At 47.3% G+C, this 12,262-nt stretch overlaps 1 protein-coding gene across 1 annotated transcript in view; it reads right to left on the bottom strand.

Annotated features, from left to right (window-relative positions):
• The window catches only part of slc2a9l2 (solute carrier family 2 member 9, like 2), a 76,628-nt gene that overhangs the window by 42,336 nt on the left and 22,030 nt on the right, over positions 1-12,262 (bottom strand). Inside the window, exon 6 of the mRNA XM_072459509.1 lies at positions 5,022-5,154. Within this exon, the coding sequence (XP_072315610.1) occupies positions 5,022-5,154 (133 nt within the window). The remainder of the gene's footprint in view (positions 1-5,021; positions 5,155-12,262) is intronic.

The following is a 12,262-nucleotide window of genomic DNA, read 5'->3' as shown; positions in this document are numbered from 1 at the left end:
CCTGACTCTGGCACCAGCAGGAGGCCGGTCCATGACCTAACGGCAGCATGTAGAGGTAGAATAGAAGGGGTCCCAGGACTGACCCTTGGGGCACTCCACAGGTCAGGGGCATGTGGTCTGAGACACAAAGTACTTCCTGTCTTCCAGATAGGACATAACCAGTTTAGGGCGGGGCCAGTGATGTCCAGTCCTCTAGTCTCTGTAAGAGGATCCCATGATGGACAGTGTCAGAGGCAGCATCAGATCTAAGGGATCATCTCAAAATGGGTTGAAGCTGAAAAGATGTAATTTTTTCCTCTCTCCCTCTCGTGTTCCGCACCCGGAGCCTAATGTCGGCCTCAAAACAATGACACACAACGATGTAACGAAGCCCCCCCCCCCTCCTCCCCCAGACGAAAAATATTACGTCTTTTCAGCTTCAACCCATTTTGAGATGATCCCTAACATAATTAAGACTGAGGCTTTGCCCGTGTCAGTGTTCAGGAGGATGTCATTGTCACCATGACAACAGCAGCCTCAGTCACCATGACAACAGCAGCCTCAGTCACCATGACAACAGCAGCCTCAGTCACCATGACAACAGCAGTCTCAGTCACCATGACAACAGCAGCCTCAGTCACCATGACAACAGCAGCCTCAGTCACCATGACAACAGCAGCCTCAGTTACCATGACAACAGCAGTCTCAGTCACCATGACAACAGCAGCCTCAGTCACCATGACAACAGCAGCCTCAGTGTGATGAGGTCTAAAACCTGAAAAACATCTAATGAGTCGTTCCAGTTCAAACATGAGACGTTCCAGTTCAAACATGAGACGTTCCAGTTCAAACATGAGACGTTCCAGTTCAAGCATGAGACGTTCCAGTTCAAGCATGAGAAATTTCAGTTCAAACATGAGACGTTCCAGTTCAACCATGAGAAATTTCAGTTCAAACATGAGACAATCCAGTTCGAACATTAGACGTTTCAGTTCAAACATGAGACGTTCCAGTTCGAACATGAGACGTTTCAGTTCAAACGTGAGACGTTCCAGTTCAAGCATGAGAAATTTCTGTTCAAACATGAGACGTTTCAGTTCAAACATGAGACGTTTCAGTTCAAACATGAGACGTTCAGTCCAAACATGAGGCGTTTCAGTCCAAACTCGTCTGGCTTCAGTTTGTCCTTCGTTTACTCTGTAAAAAATCCGATAAACGACTCGAACACAAAGACGCACTTCAAGGACAAATACACGTCCTTCAGACTTCAGCAAGATCATTCACCAGGAGGAACTTGTCCTTTTATGTAACACACACTCACATGTAGTCCTGGTTTAGTCCTGGTTTAGTCCTGGTTTAGACCTGGTTTAGACCTGGTTTAGTCCTGGTTAAGACCTGGTTTAGACCTGGTTTAGACCTGGTTTAGTCCTGGTTTAGACCTGGTTTAGACCTGGTTTAGTCCTGGTTTAGACCTGGTTTAGACCTGGTTTAGACCTGGTTTAGTCCTGGTTTAGTCCTGGTTTAGACCTGGTTTGGACCTGGTTTAGTCCTGGTTTAGACCTGGTTTAGTCCTGGTTTAGACCTGGTTTAGACCTGGTTTAGTCCTGGTTCAGACCTGGTTTAGACCTGGTTTAGACCTGGTTTAGTCCTGGTTTGGACCTGGTTTAGTCCTGGTTTAGTCCTGGCTTAGTCCTGGTTTAGACCAGGTTTAGATCTGGTTTAGTCCTGGTTTAGACCTGGTTTAGACCTGGTTTAGACCTGGTTTAGTCCTGGTTTGGACCTGGTTTAGTCCTGGTTTAGTCCTGGCTTAGTCCTGGTTTAGACCAGGTTTAGATCTGGTTTAGTCCTGGTTTAGACCAGGTTTAGACCTGGTTTAGTCCTGGTTTAGACCTGGTTTAGACCTGGTTTCGTCCTGGTTTAGACCTGGTTTAGACCTGGTTTAGTCCTGGTTTAGACCAGGTTTAGACCTGGTTTCGTCCTGGTTTAGACCTGGTTTAGACCTGGTTTAGTCCTGGTTTAGACCTGGTTTAGACCAGGTTTAGACATGGTTTAGTCCTGGTTTAGACCTGGTTTAGACCTGGTTTAGTCCTGGTTTAGTCCTGTTTTAGACCTGGTTTAGACCTGGTTTAGTCCTGGTTTAGACCTGGTTTGGACCAGGTTTAGACCAGGTTTAGACCAGGTTAGACAGGGGGCGCTCTTCCTCACAGACACAGGGGGCGCTCTTCCTCTCACACACACAGGGGGCGCTCTTCCTCACAGACACAGGGGGCGCTCTTCCTCTCACACACACAGGGGGCGCTCTTCCTCACAGACACAGGGGGCGCTCTTCCTCTCACACACACAGGGGGCGCTCTTCCTCACAGACACAGGGGGCGCTCTTCCTCTCACACACACAGGGGGCGCTCTTCCTCACAGACACAGGGGGCGCTCTTCCTCACAGACACAGGGGGCGCTCTTCCTCTCACACACACAGGGGGCGCTCTTCCTCACAGACACAGGGGGCGCTCTTCCTCACACACACAGGGGGCGCTCTTCCTCTCACACACACAGGGGGCGCTCTTCCTCACAGACACAGGGGGCGCTCTTCAGGACAGGGGAGAATGCCCTTCTAATTCATGTAACTGTTTATTATTCTTCAAACGGAACAAAAAGAACTAACGAGAGAAAAGAGAGAGAATGGATAAAAGAGCTGGTGTTGCAAACGTGTCGTCAGACGAATTTAACCTTGACAATAACAAACATGAGAAAAGGTAAAGAATGATTAGAGAAGAGAAGAAGAGAGGGAGAAGAGAGGGAGGGAGAGAGGGAGGGAGGAGGAGAGAGGAAGAGAGAGAGGGAGAGAGAGAGGAAGGGAGAGAGAGAGGGAGAAGAGAGGGAGGGAGAGAGAGAGGGAGAAGAGAGGGAGAGAGAGGGAGAAGAGAGGGAGAGAGAGGAAGAGAGAGAGGGAGAAGAGAGGGAGAGAGAGGAAGAGAGAGAGGGAGAAGAGAGGGAGAGAGAGGAAGAGAGAGAGGGAGAAGAGAGGGAGAGAGAGAGAGAGGGAGAAGAGAGGGAGAGAGAGAGAGAGGGAGAAGAGAGGGAGGGAGAGAGAGAGGGAGAAGAGAGGGAGAGAGAGAGAGAGGGAGAAGAGAGGGAGAGAGAGGAAAAGAGAGAGGGAGAAGAGAGGGAGAGAGAGAGAGAGGGAGAAGAGAGAGGGAGAAGAGAGGGAGAGAGAGGAAGAGAGAGAGGGAGAAGAGAGGGAGAGAGAGAGAGAGGGAGAAGAGAGGGAGAGAGAGGAAGAGAGAGAGGGAGAAGAGAGGGAGAGAGAGGAAGAGAGAGAGGGAGAAGAGAGGGAGAGAGAGGAAGAGAGAGAGGGAGAAGAGAGGGAGAGAGAGGAAGAGAGAGAGGGAGAAGAGAGGGAGAGAGAGAGGGAGAAGAGAGAGGGAGAAGAGAGAGAGAGGGAGAGAGAGAGGGAGAAGAGAGGGAGAGAGAGGAAGAGAGAGAGGGAGAAGAGAGAAAGAGAGAGGAAGAGAGAGGGAGAGAGAGGGAGAGAGAGAAGAGAAGGAGAGAGAGAGGGAGAAGAGAGGGAGATAGAGAGAGAGGGAGAAGAGAGGGAGGGAGAGAGAGAGGGAGAAGAGAGAGGGAGGGAGGAAGAGAGAGAGGGAGAGAGAGAGGGAGAAGAGAGGGAGAGAGAGGAAGAGAGAGAGGGAGAGAGAGAGGGAGAGAGGGAGAGAGAGGAAGAGAGAGAGGGAGAGAGAGAGGGAGAGAGAGAGGGAGAAGAGAGGGAGAGAGAGGAAGAGAGAGAGGGAGAGAGAGAGAGAGAGAGAGAGAGAGAGAGAGAGAGAGAGAGAGAGAGAGAGAGAGAGAGGGGGGAGGCCATTATGTCCCTGAAGGAGCGACTGGACTGTGCCTCATAGAGACTATTTCTATTCTGAACGTGACGTTTATTCACCTCAATTATGTCCAAAAGAACGGAACAAATCTGGACATTCACGATTCGTCTCTTTGTTTCCTCTTTTCCAGTTGTTCAGCGCTGCAGGACTGAGTCTGATCTGGAGCTGGAGCGAGTGAGTGATGTGGGCGGAGCTTCAAAAGCCGCCATCATCCTGCGCTCAGGAGGCTTTGTGGCTCGCGCTCAGGAGGCTTTGTGGCTCGCGCTCAGGAGGCTTTGTGGCTCATGCTCAGGAGGCTTTGTGGCTCGCACTCAGGAGGCTTTGTGGCTCGCGCTCAGGAGGCTTTGTGGCTCATGCTCAGCAGATCGCACAGTCACAGAGACCTTGATATTTGTGTCCGAGCTGCTGAAACGACGCATCCAAAGTAAAACACCACTGCGTCCATGCAACACAGCTCTGAACAGCTCTGAGCAGCTCTGAACAGCTCTGAGCAGCTCTGAGCAGCTCTGAACAGCTCTGAACAGCTCTGAGCAGCTCTGAACAGCTCTGAACAGCTCTGAACAGCTCTGAACAGCTCAGAACAGCTCTGAACAGCTCTGAGCAGCTCTGAGCAGCTCTGAACAGCTCTGAGCAGCTCTGAACAGCTCTGAGCAGCTCTGAACAGCTCTGAACAGCTCTGAACAGCTCAGAACAGCTCTGAACAGCTCTGAGCAGCTCTGAGCAGCTCTGAAAACAAATCAACATCAGTCAATAAAAGACAAGCAACAAATCCACAAATCCACACAAAGGTCAAACATGAACCACACAAAGGTCAAAGGTTAAGCACACAAAGGTCAAACATGAACCACACAAAGGTCAAAGGTTAAGCACACAAAGGTCAAACATGAACCACACAAAGGTCAAACATGAACCACACAAAGGTCAAAGGTGAAGCACACAAATGTCAAAGGTGACGCACACAAAGGTCAAAGGTGAAGCACACAAAGGTCAAACATGAAGCACACAAAAGTCAAAGGTGAAGCACACAAAGGTCAAAGGTGAAGCACACAAAGGTCAAAGGTGAAGCACACAAAGGTCAAAGGTGAAGCACACAAAGGTCAAAGGTGAAGCACACAAAAGTCAAAGGTGAAGCACACAAAGGTCAAAGGTGAAGCACCCAAAGGTCAGCTGTACCTCGTTCTGCTGCAGCCTGGTCTCGTCGCTCCATCAGCAGAAAGCGAGGACTCTCCGGGAGAAACGGGAGAACACAGAGCTGAAGAAGAGAAGGAACGGCCATGAAGGAGAAGAGGAAGACCCAACGAGACTCCTGTGACAAAGAGAAGAAGATTTAGTACAAGAGGAAGAACAGATTAAGAACAGAGGAGGAACAGAGGAAGGACAGAGGAAGAACAGAGGAGGGACAGAGGAGGAAAGAGAAGGAACAGAGGAAGAACAGAGGAGGAACAGAGGAGGAACAGAAGAAGAGAGGAGGGTTAGAGGAGGAACCGAGGAGGAACAGAGGAAGAACAGAGGAGGAAAAGAGGAGGAACAGAGGAAGAACAGAGGAGGAAAAGAGGAGGAACAGAGGAGGAAAAGAGGAGGAACAGAGGAGGAACAGAGGAGGGAAAGAGGAGGAAAAGAGGAGGAACAGAGGAGGAACAGAGGAAGACCCAACGAGACTCCTATGACAGAGAAAAGATTTAGTGCAAGAGGAGGATCAGAGGAGGAACCGAGGAGGAACAGAGGAAGAACAGAGGAGGAACAGAGGAAGAACAGAGGAGGAACAGAGGAAGGACAGAGGAAGATCAGAGGAGGAACAGAGGAAGGACAGAGGAGGAACAGAGGAGGAACAGAGGAAGAGAGGAGGATCAGAGGAGGAACCGAGGAGGAACAGAGGAAGAACAGAGGAGGAACAGAGGAAGAACAGAAGAGGAAAAGAGGAGGAACAGAGGAGGAACAGAGGAGGAACAGAGGAGGGAAAGAGGAGGAAAAGAGGAGGAACAGAGGAGGAACAGAGGAAGACCCAACGAGACTCCTATGACAGAGAAAAGATTTAGTGCAAGAGGAGGATCAGAGGAGGAACCGAGGAGGAACAGAGGAAGAACAGAGGAGGAACGGAGGAAGAACAGAGGAGGAACAGAGGAAGGACAGAGGAAGATCAGAGGAGGAACAGAGGAAGGACAGAGGAAGAACAGAGGAGGGAAAGAGGAGGAACAGAGGAGGGAAAGAGGAGGAACAGAGGAGGAACAGAGGAGGGAAAGAGGAGGAACAGAGGAGGGAAAGAGGAGGAACAGAGCAAGACCCAACAAGACTCCTGTGACAGAGAAAATATTTAGTACAAGAGGAGGAACAGATTAAGAACAGAGGAGGAAAAGAGGAGGAACAGAGGAAAAACAGAGAAGGAAAAGAGGAGGAACAGAGAAAGGACAGAGGAGGAACAGAGGAAAAACAGAGGTGAAACAGAGGCGGAACAGAGGAGGGACAGAGGAAGAACAGAGGAGGAACAGAGGAAGAACAGAGGAGGAACAGAGGAAGCACAGAGGAGGGACAGAGTAAGAACAGAGGTGAAACAGAGGAGGAACAGAGGAAGCACAGAGGAGGGACAGAGGAGGGACAGAGGAGGAACAGAGGAAGGCCCAACGAGACTCCTGTGACAGAGAGAAGAAGATTTAGTACAAGAGGAGGAACAGAGGAAGAACAGAGGAGGAACAGAGGAAGAACAGAGGAGGAACAGAGGAAGCACAAAGGAAGCACAGAGGAGGGACAGAGGAAAAACAGAGGGCGTTCTCACGGGCCGAGCCGATCCCCATGTCCCCATGTGACCTATGACCCCATGTGACTTATGACCCCATGTGACCTATGACCCCATGTGACCTATGACCCCATGTGACCTATGACCCCATGTGACCTATGACCCCATGTGTGACATTCATCAATATGTTAGAGGGTCAAAAATGCCAGAGTTGTGGCAAAATTTGACCATGCGTAACAATAATAATAAATATAGCCGCAAGCGGCAATGATCGGCCCTCACCACGCCGCAAGAGGAGGGGGCGTGGCTAACACGCCCCAATTGTCCTTTTATTACGCCTACTGCTGAATCTGTGACGCTGTCACATCTTCTCCCCTTTGTTTTACATCAAAAAGCTATTTTATTTTGAATTCTTGGCAAAATGTGCGGCTCTGCCGCACAGACACCGCGACTCTTTCAATAAAAATGTGTATAACTTTTACCCCTGAAGATGAGTCTCACCAAATTTCAGGTTAATATGTCTAACGCCCTGAGGGGGAGGAGTTTGTGAAAGTCTAAAGTGTAAACATGTTCTGGTGATTTCCCCATTGGAATCACATGGGAGGTTTTGGTCATCGCTACGGCAACGCCATAACAATTATGACATGAGTCATTGACCAACGCCCTGGGAGGAGTTTGTAAAAGTACGACGTTTGGAAAAACTCCGAAGTCATGTTTAGCCATTTTTGAAGCAATATGGCCGACATTTGGTTGGGCGGACGGCGTTGCCGTAATAATATTTTTTACTTCTCTTGTCACCATCTACCTCTGCGCCAAATTTAATGATTCTACGATCAGATTTTTTTTGGGTCATTTCCCATCTCTCAATGCATTTTTGGTACATTTGGGGGTGCTGACGCACCAATTTTTTTTATTTTAGAAAAGGGAAATAGCCAGAATGTAGAGAGGCACGATTTTTAGAGGTGTGCAAATTTTTGTGACTTTTCGTCAATGTTCACTGGGTGAAAAATAGGGGGGTTGGTCCCGAGAAGAAAGAAAGAATAATATTCCGATGCGAAAACAATGTTTCCCATTTTTCAAATATCATAAACTATACATTTTCGGAAAGCGCTCGCGCTTTCCTACCTCATGGTGTGGGTCCCTGGTCACTGACGGGTACTTTCGTTAATTTTGAGTGGGCTCCGCCCACTTTGTGTTTTTGGCCCTCTAAACAGTAATAATGTTCAATTTTTGCATTACATGTTTATATGCACGGAACATGCAAGAGATGGGGAACGTATTCGTGAGCTACTTAGCGCAAATGAGTGCTTTACATCTCAATGTAAAGTGCTCGTTTAGTGCGCACTTTTGCACGGGCTTCGCCAGTTTACAACGGTAATGTTCCATTTTCCTACTACTAATTAGTCTGCACGGGGCGTGCGTGAGTGAAGGAGTGCGTTAGTGAGTGTTTGGAAGTGGGCGAGCGCATCGCGCTCGATTTCGTGCGCACTACGTGCGCACTTTCGCAGCCGTGCTTCGCACGGCCTTACGAGATCAGTAGGCCTCTCGTCAGCTTGTGGCGCTCGGGCCTAATAATTAAAGCCGCGCGCGGCGATAAAGGCCCTCGCCCCCTTGTGGCCGCGGGGTACGAGCGACTGCGAAGACCACGCCTCTAATCACCTCTTCCTCACAAACAGCACAAACTTTTACACTACTTCATGGAACATTTTCACAGCCGCGTGTGTATGTATATTAATTTGATATTTGATATTTATATTATATATATAAATATATATATATATATTATTTGTTATATTATTTATGTATTATATTATTTATATATTTATTTATTATATTATCTATTTATCATATTATTTATATTATATTATTTATTTATATATATATATATATATATTATTTATTTATTATATATATATAATATATTATTTATCTATTTTTATATATTATTTATTTATTATATATTTATATATATTATTTATTAATTATATATATATATATATATGATTTATTATACATATGCGTATATATGTATATATATACATTTTGCCGTTTTAAGCATCTTTTTCTGTCACGCTAATTCCGCCAAAACGCTAAACAGGAAGTAGCTCTTCAAAATAAAAGTGCACTTTCTAAAACCGGAAGTCAAGTTTAATTTTAAATGTTTTGTCAAAAGAAAACACACAATTGGTTCTTTACATAATATATATATATATATATATATATATATATATATATATATATATATATATATATATATATATATATATATATATATACATACCATATATTTGGCCAAAGTCACATATCAAAGTGCATATCCCATACAATTATATTATTGCCAGAACAGTAAATACACAAGTTAAAACAATACATAAGCTCCTCTCACCGGAGGCTACCACTAGCAACTCTAGCTCTGGCGGCAAAACAAATGACTTAACTCACAGAGTCCCTCTTGGTTATTCAAGCTCGAAGTAGCACCAAATTAAAATAACGTGGGCTTTGGTTACACAAAATACAACATTTGTGCTTTAATACAACGTAAAACGTACCTTGTGCCTCTGCAGAGGGGTCGCTAATACAAAAAAAACGTGTTGATTTAGCTCTGTGATAACTGTGATAACACTGTTTCTGTGTTTTTAGCATCTTTTTCTGTCAAGCTAATTCCGCCAAAAAAGCTAAACAGGAAGTAGTTCTTCAAAATAAAAGTGCACTTTATAAAACAGGAAGTCAAATTTACATACATATATATATTATATTATAATATATTATATATATATATAATATATTATAATATATATACATGTATGTATATATATTTATAATATATACAATAAAGGAATATTTTATCTTATCTTATAATATATTGTATATAATATTATATATATATATATATATATATATATATATATATATATATATATATATATATATATATATATATAATATTATATACAATATATTATAAGATAAGATAAAATATTCCTTTATTGTCCCACATGGGGAAATTTCATTGTTGCAACGCAGTAGATACAGAGGAAAAGAACAGATCACTTATAGGAAGTTTGAAAAACACTCTCAATAGAAGATCTTCTATAAACAAAAACTCCCATAGACAAAACCCAACAAGAAATGGAGGGGAAAATAATAAAGATAAAATAAATAAATGAATAAATACCATTGCATGTGATCACGACAGAATTGCACATGGTTAAGTCAGTATTGTGAGTGTTCAGGACTAACAGTGTTTGTTATAAAGTCTGACAGCAGCAGAAGGAAAGACTGTGAAACCTTTCACACAGCGAGGGTGGATCAGTCTCTGAAGCTGCTCTCCAGAGCGGACAGAGTGTCCTGCAGGGGACAGAGTGTCCTGCAGGGGACAGAGTGTCCTGCAGGGGGCGACACTCATGGTCCAGCATAGATGTGAGTTTAGCCAGGACCCTTCTGTCCTCCACCTCCTGCACCGAGTCCAGAGGACAGCCCAGGACGGAGCTTTGTCCAGCTTCTTCCTCTCCCTCTCTGTGATGCTGCTGCTCCAGCAGACCACACCTACAGGAGCTGATGCACCACAGAGGAGGAGAAGGTCTTCAGGAGTGGCCCTGTCAGGAGCGGCCCTGTCAGGAGTGGCCCTGTCACTCCAAAAGACCTGAGTCTCCTCAGGAGGTAGAGCCGACTCTGGTTCTTCCTGTACAGTCTGTGTTATGAGTCCAGTCCAGTTTGTGGTTCAGATGAACACCAGGTCCTTGTATGAGTCACTCTCTTAATGTCCCGTCCCTGGATGGTCACTGGTGAGGGGGGCGTGGCCTCTGTGGAAGTCCACCACCATCTCCTTGGTCTTCCTCGCGTTGATGAGAAGGTGGTTCCGCTGACACCAGTCCACAAAGTCCTGCTCCAGTCCTCTGTACTCCGCACAATCGTCGTCCGTGATGAGTCCGATGATGGCAGAGTGGTCGGAGAATTTCTGCAGGACACAGCTGTCCGTGTCGTGTTTGAAGTCTGCAGTGTAAAGGGTGAAGAGAAAGGGCGCGAGGACAGTGCCCTGAGGCGCCCCCACACTGCAGGTCCGAGTGTCAGACACACAGTCCCGGGCTCTCACAAACAGGGGTCGGTCTGTGAGGTAGTCCAGGATCCACTCTGCCAGGTCATACTCCACACCAGCCGTCTCCAGTTTGTCCTCAGGAGCTGATGGTGTTGAAGGTGCTGGAGAGATGAAAGAACAGGATCCTCACAGAGCTGCCAGGCTTCTCCAGGTGAGAGAGAGAGCGGTGCAGCAGGGAGATGACGGCGTCCTCCACTCCGATGCCAGGCCGATATGCAAACTGCAGCGGGTCCATGGCTGAGCTCACGGTGGAGCGGAGGTGGTCCAGGACCAGCTCCAGTGTCTTCATCAGGTGGGACGTGAGAGCCACTGGCCTGAAGCTGTTGAGGTCTTTGGCGCGGTGTCTTGGGCACAGGTACCAGACAGGAGGTCTTAAGACCTGTGGTACCACCCTCTGCTTCAGGCTCATGTTGAAGACATGCTCCACAACTCCACACAGTTCATCTGCAGGACTTAAGGAGCCTGGGGCTGATGCCGTCAGGTCCTGCTGCCTTCCTCACTTTAATCCTCTTCAGCTCTCTCCTCACCTGTGCTGCTGTGACTGTCAGTGGTTGGCAGGGGGACTGTGTGCTGGGGGGATGGGTGAGTCCAGGCAAAGTGGGGAGCTGATGGTCCGGGACGGAGAAGTGAAGAGGAACGGATGCAGGGCATTGTCCAGCTGTGGAAGAGGGAGCATGCAGCTGTGCAGGGGGAGGGGTGGGTTACCGATCAAATCTCAAGAAGTGAGCATTTAAATCATTCACCCACTGTAGGTCCCCCTCTGTCTGGGCAGGGGGGATTTTGAAATCCGAGATGGTTTTCAGGCTCCTCCACACTCCCTGAATGTTCTTCTGCTGCAGCTGCTCCTCCATCCTCCTCTTGTAGCCGGCCTCGGCCTTCCTGATCTTCCTCCTCAGCTCCTTCTGCACAGTCCTCAGCTCCTCCTTGTTCCCTTACCCGAAGGCTCTCTTCTTCTCCTTCAGCAGAGCCTTCAGTTCACGGTTAATCCATGGCTTGTTGTTTGGAAAACACCGCACCGTCCGGGAGGGAACAATGTTCTCAAAACAGAAGTTGATGTAGTCCGTGATGCACTCTGTGATGGTGTTGATGTCCTTCCCATGTGGGCCATAGAGCTCAGTCCAGACAGTGGTGCTGAAGCAGTCCCTCAGAGCCTCCTCACTCTCAGCAGACCACCTCCTCACCACACGGGGCACCACAGGCTGCCTGCGCACAATGGGTTCATACACAGGCCTCAGATGTACAAGGTTGTGATCCGAGCTGCCCAGGGGAGGGAGGGGGGAAGAAGAATAAGCCTCTTTGGTGTTGGCAAAAAACAAGTCCAATGTTCTATTGTCTCTGGTGGGGCAGGTAACATACTGGGTGAATGTTGGTAGAACAGAAGAGGGAGAAGCGTGGTTAAAGTCACCCGAGACGAGGAAGAGAGCCTGTGGGTGCTGTGTTTGCAGCCTACAAGTGCAGGAGAGCAGTGCTTCACATGCATATTCAGCATTGGCAGACGGGGCCACATAGACTGCGATCAAAATCACATGTGAGAACTCCCGGGGCAGATAATATGGCCTCATGCCAATAGCCAATAGTTCAATATCC

Source organism: Eucyclogobius newberryi, unplaced genomic scaffold (genome assembly GCF_026437365.1).
Source record: "Eucyclogobius newberryi isolate DKJ021-1_F unplaced genomic scaffold, fEucNew1.0.hap1 SCAF_23, whole genome shotgun sequence".
Lineage (NCBI taxonomy): Eukaryota > Metazoa > Chordata > Actinopteri > Gobiiformes > Gobiidae > Eucyclogobius > Eucyclogobius newberryi.
This window is presented reverse-complemented; position numbering and strand designations above follow the sequence as displayed.